At 41.5% G+C, this 20,840-nt stretch overlaps 1 protein-coding gene across 2 annotated transcripts in view; it reads left to right on the top strand.

Annotated features, from left to right (window-relative positions):
* The first annotated feature begins 3,752 nt into the window (after positions 1-3,752).
* rcc1l (RCC1 like) overlaps positions 3,753-20,840 on the top strand; it is a 31,178-nt gene continuing 14,090 nt past the window's right edge. The window contains exons 1-6 of one of the 2 annotated variants that reach the window (XM_062485083.1): positions 3,753-4,435; positions 4,712-4,841; positions 5,196-5,324; positions 17,600-17,666; positions 18,211-18,262; positions 18,446-18,530. In XM_062485083.1, coding sequence (XP_062341067.1) covers positions 4,154-4,435; positions 4,712-4,841; positions 5,196-5,324; positions 17,600-17,666; positions 18,211-18,262; positions 18,446-18,530 — 745 coding nt within the window. In that variant the 5' untranslated portion in view covers positions 3,753-4,153. The remainder of the gene's footprint in view (positions 4,436-4,711; positions 4,842-5,195; positions 5,325-17,599; positions 17,667-18,210; positions 18,263-18,445; positions 18,531-20,840) is intronic. The other variant, XM_062485084.1, reaches the window with a different exon arrangement.

Here is a 20,840-nt window from a genome sequence, read left to right as displayed (position 1 = left end):
TATATATCGACCCCCCGACCTGTTGTTTTTACCTCTTTTGGGGGGGTTCGACTTCATGCAGCACTGCAGTGCTGCAGCCGGCTGCCTTGAAGCTGAGAATGCCATTGGCTGCTTCCAGACCCCCACTCCTTGTCCCTCGGCTTGAGGCAACGGCCCCGGTGGATGTAGGTGGTATTGCATTTCCGGTTAGGCACCCGGCTCATCCGGTCGTTTTTATTCTATTAACTCCAGTCAACATATCCAAAACTATCTCCCCCAAAACAATGTGTTCGATTCTCGAACCTGGCTCATACTACTAACTTTTTCATAGAATAATATTTCCTGATTTTTGCTAAGTTTGAAACTGTTACGGACCTTGTCTAGGGGGAAAGGCCGTAACACTGCTCAATGAGCCTATGACACTAAGACACACTGAGGTACAAGCGAACAAAAAGTTTATTGTCTACACAAAAAGGGGAAAAACACAGCCAACAGGGTACAGTGGAACTATGAGCGGTGCCAAAGAAAGGTAAGTAACAAAAGAACCCTATCTACCTAACCAAAAGACGTCCCTAAACTAAAAACATACATGGGTGGCACACGCTCCTTACCTAGGGTTTTTAACAGGGGTTAGCTACGTGATGGGGTGTATGCCCATGGGAAGCTTACCTGTTCCAAAGCCCCTGTGCAACTGAACTAATAATAAAACAACGAAAAGCACAATACCGAGTATCGGCGATAACTAGACAAACAAACAGGAGGATAACAACGTATAACACAAATCGGCACAGACACATACAACACCGATGACAAACACACACAGGGCTACACACTACTGAATAGAGGACAAGACAGGGTTTAAATGTGGACGGACAGACAGTTGATTGGAGGAGTGTAGTGCGTTGGCGGCGGGGGAGTGGTGATGACAGCCAATCACGGACGGAGATGGATGGGCGTAGGTGCACCGGTAACGGGGAATGGAGGCGGTAGCCAATCACTGACGGGCACCTGGTTGCAGCAACGAGAACGAAGGGAAACAGAAGGGAAGACAAGCACACAACAACACAGAACACACATACAAGCAGGGCGAAGGACGTAACAGAAATGCGTTTAGACCCCATTTATTTGCTTATGCCAAGAAAAGTTGCCTGCAAATGTGCTCGCGGATATGAACAGGGCATGAGCACAAAAGGGAACATTATTAGCCGATCGCTGATTTACCTGAGCTGAATGAGCACAAGGAGAAAGGGGTTGATAATCTACAGTTGCCTGCATTTTTTGTAGCCAGTTTTACAAAAAGTTGCACACATACATGACGGTTGTTTGTAGTTTATTTACGGTATTTTAAAGCAGATTTAACCATTTTAAATGAACGTTATGTTCACGGCATGACAAACGTAATTATAGCCTAATATAATAAGTGATATTGTGGAATGTTAAGGCGTCATTATAGATTGTTGACGTCTTCTGGAGCAAAGACGAAGATGAATAAATCATGTCTGATAACCACAATATTGTTATGGTTATGTCACATTATGCCAGTTAAAACCACAATGATGGCATTAACAATAACTGTAAGCTAGTAATATGTGCGTTCGACATGGACTGCGGCTGCATGAAACGACCGGCAAGAGAGTAGCTGCTTGCAGTCGGGAAGGAGTTAAAAACGGCTCTGTGACGTCGGACATTCCAGCTTCTCGTGGTTTGCTATGTTGACGCCGATCAAGCGCTGTTTGCTTAATTTACTTTATTTATAATTAAACTTAGTCTTTCCGTTAGTGAAACTAACGGAAACTAACTAGACTAAAACCCTTTCTTCAACAAATTTTTAATTCAATTCAACTGTTTGATCCGGATTTGAACATTGGCAAAACTGAAAGCCTCAGAATAATTACAAAACACGCGTCAAAGTTGTGTGAGTCTGGCCAATCCTGAAATAGCTGTGTCGTCATTAGAACCCGTGCAGTTGCACTTGACAAAATGCGCTCGGCTACACAGCCGGCAGTTCTCGAATCGATCTCACGGTACTTTGATGGCTACGTCACAGTGACCTAGCCTCGGCGCTGTCTCAAGTCAGACAAAAAGTCTAACCAGAATTCACTGTTTCAAGTCAGCCGCCTGCAGCCGGCTGCGGCGCTGCATGAAGTCAGTCCATGTTGAACGCACCTAATAGTAAAGCAACACTCAACATCATTATAATAGTAACATATTTATAGGCTTATTTAATTTAGCTTGCTTTGCCGAGCTAGAACAACGACGGAGCCAGATATTCAAGTTTACAGTGTCTTTAATCCGACACAATGCTTAAGCAGTCATAATAAAAACACAAAGCAAAAAGAACATAGTATATTTGGTGAGTCTGAGTAGTATGTGGAATGTATGTCCATCTAGAATAGGCCTATATTTCTAAAAACCAAGTGAAAGTAATTTACATTTAGCAGACACTCTTATCCAGAGCGACTTACAGTAAGTACAGGGACATTCCCCCCGAGGCAAGTAGGGTGAAGTGCCTTGCCCAAGGACACAACGTCATTTGGCACGGCCGGGGAATCGAACTGGAATCCTTCTGATTACCACCCCGCTTCCCTCACCGCTCAGCCATCTGACTCCCTAAGTCAGGTGGCTCCTAAGTAATACTACTAATAACATTGATTTTCGTAAACTTCACTATCTGCTTCTTGATCAGATTCCCCATTCTGCCACTGCAATGCCTTAGCTCACACGCTCGCGACTGGTTGTCACAAAGTATGACATGTACAGCTAGTTGCAAGCGTGCACGAGTCTCAGAGCTAGGAAAAAGGCGAGCCACGAGACAGTGGTTCATCTGTTCTGGCATTGTACTCATACTAAAAAACTTTGGCTAAATCTCTCAAAATGTATTATTGAAAATATTTACACAGACTTTGTACTTCTGTGGAAAGATGTATTGTTTGGTTTCTTTCCTTTGATGGAAGTAACAAAGATACATTTTATGTAATTAATTTTGTTTTATTACTTGCCAAATTTCATATCCATAAATGTAAATTTAGTGTAAAAAAAACTGTTTTCTTGTCTTGCAAAAATAAATTGATCAATACTTTAAAACAATCCAATACTCTACCAACAAAAAAACACTTAAATTGATAAATATTTGTTTGTCCCTTGAGGTTTTATTGTTGTTATTGTCATATACCGTACTTGTGATGCTACTATTTAGCTAATTTGTTTGTAACGTTTCTCATTGCTTGTATTTCAGTACTGGATTTAAATTAAAATTATTACTGAAAAAAAAAAGGAAAAAAAAGGTGAGCCACTCTTCTGCGCAAGACCGGACGAGCCGGAACTGGAAAGATGGCGTGGTCCGTTTCGCGCTCTCGCTTGCCTCACTGCGCCAACGAATGGGGACGCCATCTTGGAAGACAAAACCTGTCTATTCAATATAAGCAGAGCAGAAGCCTGTTTATATATTAGACATTCTCTGATATAAGTCTATGGCTGCTTCATGTCTGCCGGGCTGCAAGCGGCTGCAGGCGACGCCGGCGCTGCATGAAGTCGAACTATTGACTCGGACCCGAAGACCCAGTCGGGAAATGAAGGAATCATTTCTGTTTCCCCGAACAACAGTGCAACAGTCCCGATGCGCGGCCACGAGAAAATGAACGAATCACTCTTTGAGAGGACTCGTTACTCCCGAGTCCTTGTAAAAAAAATTACGAATCGTTCATGAACGACACATCACTACTTGACAGTGTGAGTACACTCCGGGCCAATAGGTGGTAGCTCCTTATGGCGTTTGTTGTAGTTTTTTACTGGGTCGAAGGGGAAAGTGCACAGTTGACTGTCATGGCTGCCTCCATCGCAAACATGCCTCTGATTCGCAAACAATTGATCCGTTTCTGTTTCTCAAATTAGTACGGAGACTATAACCTAGAATAGTTAAGACATTAACATAACTCTTAACTAACTCAGATTAACGAACATAATATCATCTTTAAATAGCTTTCTATTATCTTTAACCTAGCTGTCTTTTCCTAATGTTTTCAAAGCAAAAATGTTTGCGATTACTGAGACGTTACACCATAATTCTTTGGAACCTTGCCTAACTAATGGCCAAGTTAAGTTCTCCACTCTTTTTAGTATTTAGATTTAGTGCTGGCTGGTGATATAGCTGATAACAATTTAATATTCTGAGAAAATGTCACTGGTCTGCGTTCGCCATTGGTCACGACAATGGTGTCGAATTAGGAGTCGTGGATATGCAGCAACCAGCAGTGCCCCCACAACACGCGAGGAAAAGAATGAGGGCCCGATGTTTCAGTACTTTGGAAAGCACCAGAAGGCAAACCACAAAGTCTATGTGTGGGGTTTCAGCTACACCGGTGCTCTTGGTATCCCCAGCTTTGTGGTTCCTGACACTGGCAGGAAAAAGCCTCGAAAATATCAGCTCACACCTTATCGTCTTGAGACAGAGCATCAGGTAAGCTGTTTCATTGACATAAAACAACTTCTTGTCTTGAGATTTTAAGGCAGAATAGAGTGTTGCTGCGCAGCGATTTGGTGCTAGGTGTGAAATACATCTAGCTTAGATTTAGGCAGAGGAGAAGCTCGGTTGTCAAATTTCCAAACAGACAAATTGTACCTTATGATAGTTTTAACATGACGAGCTAGAAACCCTTAAAACAAGAAAATAATGTTATTTATTAGTAAAAATCGCCATAGACTATTATAATGAAAAACTTGTGTCTTTCCATAGATAACCTCTGCAGCCTGTGGGTATGGGTTCACGGTACTATCCTCCAACACCAAGGACCTTGCCAAAGTGTGGGGAATGGGCCTCAACAAAGACTCTCAGCTGGGCTTCCAACGCACCCAACATGATCGCCGTAAGCGATGAGCATGAGCAAAATAATAAATAAGAATGGAGGTATCTTATTTATTATTTTGCTCATACTGGTACTATCTGTCCTTGTATTGTTTTTCTGTTTTGTCTTGCTGTTCTATTTGTGATGCTATAGCCTGCATGGAGAATACCAAATCAAATTCCTGGCGAAATAAAGTTGAATTGAATTGTAAGACTTAGATCACTTCCCTATACTCATATCCTCATTTATTTTTCTTATGTCAGCGACACAGCTTGTCAACCAAGAAACCACGGCCTATCGTGAGCTGTTGCTTAATTGTCAACATAACGTGTTTAAGTGAGCTATGGACTCCTCTGTACCCTCCTGTCTTTCCAGATAAAAGCTATGACTATGTGCTGGAGCCCTCCCCAGTGGCGCTGCCTCTTGACAAGCCTCAGAAGACCAGGGTGGTTCAGGTGGCCTGCGGACGTGCCCACTCACTGATCCTGACAGACTCAGAGGGAGGTGAGGAATACTAAAATCCTACTATAACTTCAGGGTTTCCCGCAGAAATTTGGCACTCTCGTGTAGGGCTGAACGATTTCGGAAAATAAGATAATCGGGATTAATTTGCAATTGCATTTAATATGCGATTATTATGATGTATTATTAATATAGATATATACTAGCCTACTTATCTCCAGTCAGCAACATAACACACAAAGTTCAGTAAAACTAAGGAGAACATACCGCCTGTAACTCTACCTCATCGAAAATATTTTGGTAAATCAAATCTAAACTAGAAACGTAAGCTTTAGTTGCACTTTCTTAACTAAAGCTAGCTAGCTATAGCTACCGTTTCGGAAAATAACTTGCGCTGTGGAGACAGTCGGAAATATTTAGAACTCACACGCATCTAAAGGTTTAATCTTAAAAGAAAAAGAGACACTGTCTGAACATTTCTGATCCACTCAGTAGCCTAACAGAAACAGTATGGCACCGTCAGCCATAGTGATCCTACTGTATGTGTATCACCGAGGGGTATCATATATTTCGTGATCAACGCTTACTGCTTGAGTAATTTTGTAGTAGGCTACATTGAGTTAGGCTTTGAAACATTTCGATCAGTGATCCTGTCGGGTGTTATTTGGCTTATTTGACACACTGGTGTTCAGAATTTTAGCTATGCATCGTACATGGCTTGTGGTGTTTTTTTTAGGGCCGAATTAGGTTGGTGGTGTTGCCCCGTGAGGTAGCAACGTTAGCCAGGCAGGTTTTACACAATACTTGACACTGCGCAGCATCTTTTTTTTAAAGGCAAAATTGGCTGTAGTCTCAGGTTCTGTCGAGCCTGAGGCCATGATCGGGTCAAGGTACAGTGTAGCTTGCAAAGTTGATCCTTCGTCTGCAAACTGCGTTACTCTCGCGTGTCACGTGACCAAAGTAAAATCGCAGCCTTTGCGATTACAAAATCGCGTTCTGTCCCATCGCGATATTAATCGCAAACGCAATTTACATTTAGTCATTTAGCAGACGCTCTTATCCAGAGCGACTTACAGTAAGTACAGGGACATTCCCACCGAAGCAAGTAGGGTTAAGTGCCGTGCCCAAGGACACAACGTCATTTGGCACGGCTGGGAATCGAACTGGCAACCTTCAGATTACTAGCCCGACTCCCTCACCACTCAGCCATCTGACTCCCAATTAATCGTTCAGCCCTACTCTCATGGCCGTTTATCAATCCGAAGAACACTAAGAACATGCTTGTGTTCTTGAGAAGAACATTCTTTATGAGAATGGTCTTACAAGATCACAAGGATGGAGAATGAAATGCAATGACTTCTGGGAAAACAGATTCGTTCCCGCTGACCAAAGGCCTTTCGCAGTCTGCATTTTTGTCTGTAATTGTGTTCTTGTAAATTGTGAAACGTCATCAGTCTCATCCCAAGTACTGTTCCAATTTGTTGTTCCATGTCAGACCGGGGGGGGGGGTCAAAATAATGTATTCTTTAATAATTCGTTACACACAACTTTATTATCTTAAATAATATTAATAAAAAATTAATCACACGCCCAAACCAAAATACACACATTTAACACCCTATACAAAATTCACACCCCATTTAAGTCCTATCTGCCAGAAACGAAAGAATAGAAATGAGTTCCCTTATCCTGAGACCTGGTTTCTTACCTGCCTGTTTCTACATCTGTTTGTCCACCTCACCTTGCTTCAGGTGGCTCTCTCACAGCAGCATATTGGATGCTGTCCTCCTCTTTCTTCAATGCCCAACGAATCAATCTCTTTCTCTCCCTGACCCTGTCTTTCTGCTTGAGCAGCACTGTTTGAAGCCTGAAAATATTTCTGGGAAAATTGTGGGGTGTAGTAGTGTAGTAGTTAGCAAGCTCTACAATTTACCGGGGCTAGGTCTGAATCTAGGAGAAAAACGGAGCTGCCAGCTGTAGGTATATGCAGGTACCAACGCTAGTGCTAAATACAGGGTTCGTACGGTCATGGAAAACCTGGAAAAGTAATGTGATTTTAAAATGGTTATTTCCAGGCCTGCTTGAAAAAAATAAAATCCCAAAGGTTTTGGAGAAGTCATGGAAAGTTGTTATAATCATATTTTCATGTTGTTCATTTATGCTGAGTTTTAAATAATTGACATGCTTTTAAAAGAAATACTTTCAAAATATAAGCAGGCATACGCTCTCATACTAACTGAAAAGTTCGATGGCCATAGCAACAGTAACTCAGGGAAGCCCGTGGGATCTTTAAAAATGCCAGGAAAGTGTACATTTAACGATGCTTGGCTACGAATGGAAAGGTACATGTGGGTTACAACATGTATCTTGACCCGGGACCCGGGACGAGCAAAATGACGCTTGTGTGGTGGAAAATCATTCGACATTTCAAACATGGGAGAGCGGCATTAACTAGCCATTCCAAAGGTATCAAACATCAGAGCGCTGCTGCTAGCAAAGCTACAGCAGCACCTATCACCGGTCAACTGCTACGCCTAGCAGCACGTCTCTCTCTTCGGCTACCAAGCAGGGGTCGATAACCGATGCTGTGACAAAAAATGAAGTCCTAACTGCGGAGGTAAAGTGGGCACTGAAGGTGGCAAATTCTCATTATTCTTTTAAATCATCCGAAGATGCCAGCCTGCCCTTTCAAAGAATGTTCCCCGATAGCCAGATTGCAAAACAATTTGCTTGTGGCGAAAGAAAATGCGCGTATCTCTGCTCGTTCGGACTCGCTCCCCACTTTAAGAGTCTCACGTTGTCCAACGTGATGACTCAAAGGGCCTATGTAATGCTATTTGACGAAAGCCTGAACCACCATTTACAGTCCAAACAGATGGATTTGCATGTGAGGCTATGGGATGGCGCCGATGTGAAGACCAAATACATCGGCTCTGAGTTCATGGGCCATTCATCTGCCCATGATGTCGTTGGGAAAATGACCAACCTGCTGTCCGAGATTGGAGTCAACAACCTTATCCAAATCTCTATGGACGGCCCGAATGTGACCTGGAAAGTGTTCGAAATACTCCAAAAGAGTGTGCAAAAGGATGTGGGAAAGTCGCTTGTCAACATTGGTTCATGTGGGTTGCATATACTCCACAACGCATTCAGAGATGGATGAAAATCTACAGGTTGGGAAGTTGAACACACACTCCAGCATTTACTGGCTGTTCCACAACTGCCCTGCTCGTCACAAAGATTTTGTGACGGCAACTGGTTGCAGCACCAACATGCTTCGATTTTGTAATCACCGATGGATCGAAAATGTCAACGTGTCAGAACGAGGAATGGTGCTCTGGCCGCACGTAAAAGCCTACGTTGAGATGGTAGGAAAAGGTGAACTACCCAATCCAAAGGTCATTTGAGGCTCTGAAGGACTGCTGTGCAGATCCTCTCTCCACAGTGAAAGTGGCAATCTTCAATAGCGTTGCAAGAGAAGTCACTCCATTCCTCACCGCCTACCAAACAGACAAACCCATGCTTCCCTTCCTCAGTGAGGACATGTTCAAACTGATGAAAGGTAAGCATAAACATATACATGTTCATATTTGTTTTAAGCATTGCAATAGAACAACATTCTATTTTGGCTTTTAAATGTCTTGTAACATTTTGACAATTTCAATTAGTCTTGGAGTAATATGTTGGATAAATGTAATAGGTTAATACAACACCGCCACATAACTTGATGATAAAAACTTATGATAAATAATATTTCTTTGTAGAGCATTTGAACAACTTTAAAACTTTCTCTGTACTGTACCTATTAAAATGTAAAAGGTGGGTTGGGAGGGACCGTCCCTCTTCTAGTGAACTGAGGGTTAATTTGAGTTAATCTGCATCTAATTTTTGAATTGGGTACTATTAACTTGTTTGGCGTGTCTGATCAGACAGTGTATCATACTCACACTATTAACACTTATTTTGTGAATTTGCCAATTAAGAGTGATGAAAATTAAAATGTTAAATATTTGAAATTAATCATTATTTTCATGTCAATATTTGAAGGGCTCATGGGACGATTTCTGAAGGAAAACACCCTGAGGGAGGCCATCTCCACACTGAAGCTCCTCCATGTTGCTTTTCAGGACAGCAGTCTGCACAAAGACTCTTCCAAGATTGACATTGGATTTGCAGCAGAAACCACCCTAAACCAACTCAAGTCTTCTAAGAAGATTTCAGAGAGGCAGGTGCTGGAGATCAAGATGGACTGTAAGAAACTCTTGATCACTCTGACTGTGAAGCTGCTGAAAAAGGGTCCAGTGCATAACCAACTGGTGAGAAGCATGCAGTGCCTTGACCCAAGACACATGGCCGTGTCCAACGATCTGTGCGTGCCCCAAATGAGAAGAATGTTGCACACACTTGTTGAGGCCAAACATATAGACGAGTCAGTGTGTGATGAGGATCACATCATGATGATGATGTGATCCTCCGAGAGTTCAGTGAGTTTTGTGACTCAGCTGGGGTCTCATTTATAAAACTATGCGTAGGATTCTTACTAAAAGTGTACGTACGCCCAAAAGCCTAAAATGGCGTACGCACACAAAAATCCAGATTTATAAAACCGTGCGTACGCACACCTGTACGCAATGTTCCCTTTATAAATAACAGATTAACCACAAGTGTGCGTACATAATCAGCATTGTACCCCGCCCTGAACACGCCCATTTTTAACCATAAATAGTCAATGCAAAGCACCTCATGAATGCTAATCTAGTATCTCATCATGACCCTGGCATGCGATTGTTCTTTACGGTGAATCATAGCGCATGACAACTTCTCAGACACTGTTAGCCTATTGGTGGAGCACAAAAACTCCGAAAATTTGGTGGCCGGTAGATCACCAATTTAAAAAAACTGCGAGTGGCGTCAACTGTGCCAGTGATACCGCGAGTCGAGATACAATTTGAAAACAAAAGCGTTTTGTTATGAACAGTAATCTATTAAAGTCTGGACTGATAACGATGACGTGGAGTGTAGCGATTGCGCGGGAGCTTAACGACTGTATTTCCAGTTTTTGACATATGATGATATATGCACAGTATTAAATAAATATATTTAGTTATACACTGTATTCTGCAGTTATTTAAAGGTAGGATATGTGATGTTATCTGCATTCCATGCAGTCGGGCATTTCCCCCTCCTGCACTCCAGTAGTGGACAATATGATGGTGAGACAACGCTGAATTTTGATTTAAAATTTGAGTTGATTGTACAAGGTGTTTATGGAACAATTATCACTCAGTACAAGCTAAAATAATACTGCTGGATTAAATCTTCATGATAATGATGAAATCGAGTGAAAAAAACGTGTGTGAGGAAAACAAAATATATAAATATTACAAGTAATCGTTCTTCCCACATTTACTTTCTGCAGTCTGACTACAGTAGGCCTACGGTCATCTGCGTCGCTAATTCCAACTGTTTCCAAAAGGTGCGTAGGCCTACGGGAGGGTCAGAGTTTGCATGGAGGACCGCACATTCTCCCGTCAAGTTTGTTATTTATAAATCACAACCTTTGCGTGGAAAGTGGCGTACGCACATTTTCAGCCCCGTTTTGTGCGTACGCAAGCTTTATAAATGAGACCCCTGCTCTTCAGGCCAACTTCAGGGAGTTTGACCTCAAGACAGACCGGGTGGACACCCTCCTGTACGAGACAATGGGGACGAAACCATCATTTTCCAGAGTGTGGGATGTGGTGAAGGTACTGTTTGTCCTGTCTCATGGACAGGCCAGTGTTGAGCGTGGATTCTCAATCAACAAGGAAATGATCGTAGAGAATCAGAAGGAGATGTCCCCCCTCAGAGGCTCATTGTCAACCATGTCAGGTCTGTTGGGGGTGTAAACAAGGTAGAAATCACCAAAGAACTTTTGCTGTCAGCTGCAAGAGCCAGGCAGAAGTACCATGGGTACCTGGATGAAGAGAAGAGAAAGAAGGAGAGGCAAGGAATTGACCTGAAGAGAAAGGCCCTCACAGATGAGCTGGATGACTTGAAAAAGAAGAGGGCAAGAATGGAGACTGATATTAGCGCACTTCAGAAATCAGCAGATTAATATGCTGAGAAAGCAGAAGCTACAAGCCAACTGACCTTCATCACCAAATCCAACAGCTTCCGCCGAACTGCAAAAGAGAAGGTATCTCTGCTGGAGATTGAAAAGCAGATAGATGCGAAGCTTACAGAAATGAAACGCTAAGATGGCAAGTGACTGTTCAGTTAAGGTCTCGAGGACAGTAAGAAAGCACTTTTTTTTCTCTCATTACAACTTGGTCAGGTTGCCACCAGCTATTCTCTTTCACTAGCCTCTCAAGGGGACAGAAGTGTGTGTGTCAGTCAAACACAAAAAGAAAGCACTTGTTATGCAAATGTTGTTTTATAAACCTGTTAAACCCTTGTGCTGCCTTCGGGTCGAATGACCCAAAGGTTCATAACAAACCATTGTTGTTTTTACCCAATACAAAAACAAATAAAAATTATTTTATTTTAACCTTCGCAATGTGGGGGGTCTGAGACAGCCCAACGGTTAAAAGAAAATGCTTCACTTTGTTTTTGTATGCGGTAAAGTTGTCACAATACGATGGTGGGTCACAATGACTGATGGGTCAGCATGACCCGAAGATAACACAAGGGTTAAATGTGAAATTGTTTTTGTTGATTAATGGTCAAAAAGTTCAGGGCCCCAGACTAACTTTTTTTACTAGGAGCACAGTAGCCCCTGACTGAAAATTTTAGGAGCACAAGCAGAACATTTTGGGGCACACCTTGTATTAACCTGCAATGCAATTATTAATGTCACTAGAGAGGGTACAATTCAGTGGCAATTTTAGACCCTTTTTAGGGGTCGCCAAGCACCCCTAAATTTAATCTCAGCACCCATAAAAATAATAATAAAAAAATATATATATATTGTTTATTGTCATTTGATGCTGGTAGTTCATGAAGAAAGGGACATCCTTCGTTTTTTCATTCATTCAATATTTTGCATAATAATACATAAATGTATGAATTTTTATCCAGTGAAATTAGGGATTTATATTAGCAAAGGGGTTTAGCACTTTTGCAAGGCACTGTATTCATGTCACATTCTCATTGGGGTCTGAGCACCCCTAAAGGTCTGATCCTAGAATCGCCCCTAGTACAATTTCTGGGGAAATTGTGGGGTGTGATTTCGTCGGTTGCAGATGGGTCCGTTTTTTTACAGACATTTTTACAACTGATATACAGCGACGCACCACATAAATTTGAGTTTAAATACATTATTGAATGTGACATTACGTACTGCAAGTCTTAGGTAAATGACTTAAATGTATGATGCGCTTTTCGATCAGTCCTCCGACACCTTGACACAATACTTGCTGAGTATAACAGCGCAACAGTGCAAACACAGGCAGGGATACAGTAGCAACGCTAGTGCTAAATAAATATTTAGCTGCTCGGCTCCATGACGCCGGGTAAGAAGGGCTTGTGAAACTGCTCACCAAAAGAACGAAGGGGGAACCCACTTGTCTGGCAGATTAAGACTACGATGCTAATTCTGAGGACTCGCTGATATCGCTGTCTTACTAGAACGTCGTATCTATGCGTCGTTGCTAACGTGTGCTGACGTTGTGCACACCCAATAAATTCCAAATTTGTAGGTCGCACATGCGCGAGTGCTTGTACAAAATCCTCGCACTGTCTCTAAAACTGGTAGCAAAATGCGACCATTTGGTCACAGTCTGGAGCCCTGGAGTTAGTTGCCAACTCAACATTTTGTTAAAGTTTGCACTAAAAAAGCGAAAGCAATGTGTGCACTAGCTGGATGCTACTACATACTAAAGCTCTTATTAACCCTCGTGCTGCCTTCGGGTCACATGACCCAAAGGTTCATAACGAACCATTGTTGTGTTTACCCAATTTTACCCAATACAAAAACAAATAAAAATAATTTTCTTTTAACCATTCCAATGTGGGGGGTCTGAGACAGCCCGACAGTTAAAAGAAAATGCTTCACTTTGTTTTTGTATGAGGTAAATTTGTCGCAATACGACGGTGGGTCACAATGACTGATGGGTCAGAATGACCCGAAGATAACACAAGGGTTAATGTGTCAGTGTTATGAATGCCTGTCAACCAGAGTACATTTATAAATGTTTATTCTTTTAATCAACTATTGTCTCTCATTCATTTGTGTCATTTAAGGTATACTGTATGCTTTGGAATTCTCATTGTTTGTTTAAATACTACATTTGATAACTTTAACGTATACACCAAGATTTCACAAAAAGTTTGGTCATGGAAATTTGGTTTAAAGTCATTGAAAAGGCATGGAAATCCATTGGTCAAAATGTGTATGAACCCTGTAAATAACTATTTAGCTGGTCGGCACCAGTGGCGCGGGAAGGGGGGTGCTGAGGGTGCTGCAGCAATGTGTTTGCTAGTTTTTAGCTATCACAGGCATGCATCTTGCTATATGGGGTTCACAGAAGTTGTTACTTGCTAATGGATAAAGAAGAACGTGAACGAACATGGGCCAATTAGAACTTTTTGTGTGTGAGCGAGCGCTAGTAAGCGAGAGACCAAGAGTGTTCATGTTCATGTCCGAGTTTTTATTTTCCATATGCAACATATATATATATATATATGCTTATTTTTTCCCCATGCAAATACTGTAGCCCAGATTATAGACAATACCTCAGCACCCCCACTCAAAATACCTTCCTGCGGGCCTGGTCGGCTCCATGACGCCGGTAAGTAGGGCACGTGAGATTGCTCACCAAAATAACGAAGAGGAACCCACTTGTCTAGCAGATTAAGACATGTTCATAGGTACCTAGCGAAAAGTAACCTAAACTTTCCTAGACTTTTAGCTATGGTACTAATGCTGTGATGGCTCGCTGATATCGCTGTCTGTCTAGAACGGCGTATCTATGCGTCTTTGCTAACGTGTGCTGACGTTGTGACGTTGTGACTGTGTGTCTGTATGTGAAAGAGACACGTGAGTGACCGAGGGAGAGCAGGGAAAGGAAATGCAGCTGAACGAATACGCTGCGTGTTTTAGACCTTGTGTTATCTTCAGGTCATTCTGACCCATCAGTCATTGTGACCCACCGTCGTATTGCAACATCTTTACCGCATACAAAAACAAAGTGAAGCATTTTCTTTTAACCGTTGGGCTGTCTCAGACCCCCCACATTGCGAAGGTTAAAATAAAATAATTTTTATTTGTTTTTGTATTGGGTAAAATTGGGTAAACACAACGATGGTTCGTTATGAACCTTTGGGTCATGTGACCCGAAGGCAGCACAAGGGTTAAAGGGGCGATTGATTGCAAAACCGATTTTACCTTGTCATAGTCGAAAATTGACAGTTTGGTGTGTAAAATGGACATACAGTGAACCTCAAAGTCCATTGAAACCTCTATCCTATCAAAATTTCACTTCTCACTACTATTTTGAAACTGCAACTTGCAAACACTAGCTTTTGAAACAGTGCAACTTGTGACGTCACAAGTTGCAGCATCAACTTTGTCACGCCCCAAAACGTACATTTACCCGCCCTCTGGTTTTCTGGTCCAGGAACATAAACGGAGGTCGCGTAGATCTCCGACACTTTTTTAGCTAGCTGCACGCTGCTCTGTACTTCCACAGGAATTACAATTAAGAAAGTTAATAAGTTTTCAAGATATTGAAAATGGAGCGCCGTAAATGCAGTGTTCCAGGCTGTACCGGGAATCCTGACACTTTTCACCATCTTCCCAAAGAGCAAGACACTAGACAGGCATGGCTGATGTTTATCTATGGGAATATCCATATTTATTAACGCTGATTTGCAAGGAATGCAAGAACAGCTAAATAGCGAAAACACCTAGACTGTAGGCATTTAAACTAGTTTAGCTTGCTAACGCAAGGGCATAGGTAGAATGTGTAATGATTTAGCCTAGTTTATTGGCAATGGTGCTAACGTTATTTCATGTTCCTGACTGTGTTTCATTCAACAGTCTCTGTGAAGGGGATGAAATGCGTGTCTCACGACACACGCATTTCATCCCCTTCACAGAGGCTTGAGAACCCTGTTTATTTATTAATTTTTACGTTTCATTAGGCCTATTTGGATGGAACCGGTAAGGTTGGCTTGTATCTGCATCATCGTATTTATAAGAACGTTAATCATAGTAGGCTAGCCGTTTGTCCCTGTCTTAATGCGATGTTGTGCAAACCAAAACAACGTTTACAAACGTGAATTGAAACCACTGAAAGACTACAGCTCATTCAAAATTCTGCAGCTAGATTATTAACCAAAACTAAAAGGAGAGAACACATTAGTCCTGTCCTAGCTACTTTACACTGGCTCCCTGTTACCTTCAGAATTGACTTTAAGGTCCTTTTCCTCACATACAAAGCTCTACACGGACAAGGACCTAGCTACATTGCTAACTCCTTTATAAACTACACACCAGCTAGAACACTGCGATCATCAAATGCAGGCCTATTAGAGGTCACCAGAAGCAGTCATAAGAAGATTGGTGATTCGGCCTTTGTCAATTACGCCCCAAAACTATGGAACAAATTACCCATAAATATTAGGGAAGCAAACACTCTAGACATTTTTAAAAGACAGCTTAAAACCTACCTTTTTACAGAAGCATTTAAGTAATTTTATCTCAAAAGGGTTTTCCTACTTTTTAAAGTTGTTTTCTCTCTTGAACAGAGATCTTATTGGGATTTTTATTTTTGTTTGAATTGTTTATCACTTGTATTATTGTTTTTATTGATTTTATGTAAAGCACCTTGAGCTACAATTCTTGTATGAAATGTGCTATATAAATAAAGACTTACTTACTTACTTTTGCGGGCATCTGTGGGAGTGGGAGCACTCGATGGTCTCTTCAAAAATCGCCTGATATCCATGGCTAATTAATCCATTCCAAACAGGTAGACTAGCTAATCCACAACGTGTATGTGTGTACTTCGTGGATCCTGATTGGTGTCGCCGCCGCAGCCGCAACGCATTGATTGGAGGGTCACAGACCATACAGCGCAGATGAAATGATTCAGACTACAGCGTTTATATATTAAACAATATGAAATTTAGTCTTTGGTGTTTTAAAATTACACCAAATTTATTTCGGATTATTCCAACGGCAGAATACAAGGCGCAGAGAACTTAGATGTGCGTAAACGCGCATAAACGCTATTTAGAGGTGGATAAACGCAATTTCGGGAGGTGCGTAAACGGCGTTTACGTGCGTTTACCCCCCACTACATCCCTGATCACGATAGTTTGTTTGCTAAGCTGTAGCGCTAACGTTACCCACCTAAGGCGATCCTGTTTGCTTCGACAACGAACGTAATCCTTTCAAATGATATCTAGTCAATCTGTTGAAAACAGTGTTGTGTAGACACAATAGATGTATTTGTTCGTTTTTATTTCAAGTCTCCACCTTCGTTGTTTCAGTGAGCGCTATTGGCTGTGTTGCGTCTTTGCTCCGCAGCTTCACTCGTTGTAAACCAACCAATCAGCGTGCAGCTCATTTATATATTCATGAGCATACCATAAAAGGAGAAAACCTAGCTTTTTTTCCCGGGAAAATTTCACTGGATGTATCAGGGGGCATAGAACAGCACCCGGGCCATTTTCAGCACAACCAATGTTACATACCCTATTTGGAGACCTTAAGGAACAGTGTGAAATACCCCAAAAATCCAGTCAATCACCCCTTTAAATAGCGGAAACAACATTTTTAAAAGAATAACGAAACGCAATATGTGGCGGCCGGTGTTCATTCTGTGGCGCACCACCACAAATTAGTCTGTGTGGGAAACACTGGCCTCCCCAACTATCAAGATGACCGGGCTGTCAGCGTTCATGGTACCCTCCCTTGATTCTGACTGCCCCGAGCACTAGTGCCACCAAGGGGGTCGAAGTTGAGTTTATGAAAATTGGTCCAACCCACTATTTTTAGGACATACTCAAAAGTCCAAGTGTTTGATTTGAACCCAGATGATGGAAAATGATTTTGTAGAAATAAGTTGCAGACAATATTCTTGGAAAAGTGGATTAGATAAAGTTCCTATGATTTCAACCTACATTTAGACACTGTATTAAATATCCAATTACAGTACATGGGTCTATTTTTTAAGATCTAAAATGAATTATTTTCAATGATGAACAGAAAGCATTGGTCATATGCTGTACTCAGCCATGAAATCCTTATCATTCTCCCCAGTAATTACATAACATCAAGTGCATACACCCACATGTTTCTCCTTCTCTCGTTTTCTCTCTCCCACAAGTGTTCACTCTGGGGAACAATGCCTATGGACAATGTGGGAGGAAGATAGTGGAAGATGAAATCTACAGGTATGTCTGTTCACATATGTCACATACCTATTGATATACCATATACCTACACTTACATGAACAAAAACACATCTCCAAGCAGCAGACAATGGCCAGATAATCTTGTGTGTGGAATCTTAAATCTGTCTCTGCTGTTGTCATGCCTCTCTGCTGAGTGTTGAGTCATGCTGTGACTCACACTGTCAGATCAATGGAGGCAGGGCATGGATTACCTTTCCAGGAACTATAGTCCAGCACTCATCAAGCGGTTCTTAGTTTTATAACAAAACATAGATTAATACATTCCTTTGACATTTTAGAACAATATGCACAAATGTTGTTCGTTTTTCAGATTTTATATGAACTAAGAACTGTTGTAATATACCTTTTTTTTGTAAATGGTTGTGTTGTTGGCAGAATGTGGCTGGCAGCAAGGAGGGAAGAGGTGACCTTTTCTGTAGAGACAGGCCTCCTTCTATCACAAATTGATAACTGTTATCTCTCGCATTTTTCTCATCTCTCAATCTCTTTCGGTTTGTGTCACTATCTTAATATCTTGTTGCAGTTGCAGTCACGTCATTCATAAGATGTTGGGGTTTGACAGCACTGTAACCCAGGTGTGTTCATATTATTCTTCGAAGCATACACACTTCAGTGATGCTTTGTTTATTAGAATAGCATTCCCTGAATAAGCATCCCATAAGCATGATTATTTTACCAACACCCAGTGAAAACAGTTTATGTTCCATGTTAGGATTGCATTATATCTGATGGCTGCTAGTTTCATGTCTGTCCTATAGGTTGCTTGTGGGCAGGACCACAGTCTTTTCCTTACTGAGACAGGCAAGGTGTATGCCTGTGGTTGGGGGGCAGATGGACAGACTGGTATGAAAGTGTAACCAGTACACACACATACACATACACACAATCCTGCTGTAAGTTTCAGAATATTATTGCTGCCTGATACAAATACTCTTCATCAGTTTAGCTGTTTGTTGTTTACTTTTTTTATTTTATTACTACCCACATAACTTTTTTTATTTCTAAGTACTATCATCAAAGTTTATTTGGATGAATGACCATACATACACTTTATAATATACAGTGCTCCAAAAGTATTGGAACAGTGAGGCCAATTCCTTTATTTTTGCTGTAGACTGAAAACATTTGGGCTTGACATCAAACGATGTGTGAGACCAGAGATCAACATTTCAGCTTTTACTTCCAGGTATTTACATCTGAATCTGATGCACAACTTAGAAAATAGCACTTTTTGTTCGAACCCACCCATTTGTCATGTGAGCAAAAGTATTGGAACATGTGACTGACAGGGGTGTTTTGTTGCCCAGGTGTGTCCTATTACATACATTATTCAATAAATAAATATGGAAATATGAATATGAGCATAGACGAATGTCTATGCTCAGGTTTTGGGTAGGATAGGTTTTGCCTATGCAGACTGTATTCATAGGTGAAAACAACATGAAAACCAGAGAGCTGTCTTTGGGTGAAAAACAAGCAATTGTGAATCTGAGAGAAGATGGAAAATCAATCAGAGCCATTGCACAAACATTGGCCATAGCCAGTACAACCATTTGGAATGTCCTGAAGAAGAAACTACTGGTGTACTAAGTAACACACGTCGAACAGGTAGTCTAGACCAAGGAAAACATCAGCAGGTGATGACAAACATTGTAAGAGCTGTAAAGAAAGACCCTAAAAAAACTATTAGTGATATCAGCAACAACCTCCGGAGTGAAGGTATCACTATCTACTGTTCGCAGAAGACTTCATGAAAAAAAGTACAATGGCTACACCAGAAGATGCAAACCACTCATTAGCAAGAAGAATAGGAAGGCCAGGCTGGAATTTGCCAAAAAGTACAGAGATGAACCTCAAAAATTCTGGGACAAAGTGTTATGGACTGATGAGACAAAGATTAACTTTTACCAAAGTGATGGAAAGGCTAACGTTTGGAGAAATAAAGGAGCTGCTCATGATCCCAAACATACAATCTCATCTGTGAAACACAGTGGACGTAATGTCATTGCTTGGGCTTGCATGGCTTCTACAATGAGATTGTATGTTTGGGATCATGAGCAGCTCCTTTCTCCAAACTTTAGCCTTTACTCTGCCGCACGTCTGCTCACTCAAACCCGCTCCCATGACCACATCACCCCCGTCCTCCAGAACCTCCACTGGCTCCCCGTCCCACAACGCATTCACTTTAAAATCCTTCTTCTCACTCACAAAGCCCTTCACAACCAGGCCCCCCGCTACCTCACCGACCTGCTCCACCACCACACTCCCTCCCGCTCCCTCCAAACCTCCTGTCCACCCCACTCAGGACCAAGCACCGAACCTGGGGTGACAGAGCTTTCTCCATTGCCGCTCCCTCCCTCTAGAACTCACTCCCCAAACCCATCAGAGACTGCACCAACCTGTTAACTTTTAAATCATAAGTCAAAACACACCTTTTTAGATCTGCTTTTAATGTGTAATTGTTGGAATGCTGCTTCAGCATTCCAAGTATTGTTCTTTGAATCTTTATTGTTGGAATGCTGCTTCAGCATTCCAAGTATTGTTCTTTGAATCTTTATTCAACTTATTGTTGGAATGCTGCTTCAGCATTCCAAGTATTGTTCTTTGAATCTTTATTCAACTTATTTTTTATTATTTATCTTCTATTTCTTCCGTGACACCTTTCAGCACCTTCAAATCTTCAGCTATTAAAACCGTTCAGCTATCAAAAAATTCAGCAGTTTCAGGCCATGGGTGCTATGACTTTTCAGCTTTGTACCTCTTATGCTTGGGTTTCCAATGGAGTTTTCTTTCAAATCCTCTCAAACTTCCTCAATCTTTCAGCTAGAGCCACCATTTAAACTTTAAAATGTTGACAAAACCTTAAACTATTTTTAAATAATTCAGCTTTTTGATATCTATTCAACTTTTTTCAATATCACTGATTATGTTTCATGACTTTTTCAAGCCATTTCTGAGATTTACATGGGTGTTTACGTGAAACCCTAGAGCGCAGACTGAAAGCTTAGAGTGGAGGGCAGCTTCGGATGTCGTTGAAAAAATATTTCTAGTTTGCCAGCATTACCACAATTTTCGCTCTTCATGCTTCGTTTTTGGATCAATAGATAGCAAATTTTGTGCTGGTCGTAGACAGTTGTCTGTTGAATCCAACAG

Source organism: Osmerus eperlanus, chromosome 19 (assembly GCF_963692335.1).
Source record: "Osmerus eperlanus chromosome 19, fOsmEpe2.1, whole genome shotgun sequence".
Taxonomy (NCBI): Eukaryota; Metazoa; Chordata; class Actinopteri; order Osmeriformes; family Osmeridae; genus Osmerus; species Osmerus eperlanus.
This window is presented reverse-complemented; position numbering and strand designations above follow the sequence as displayed.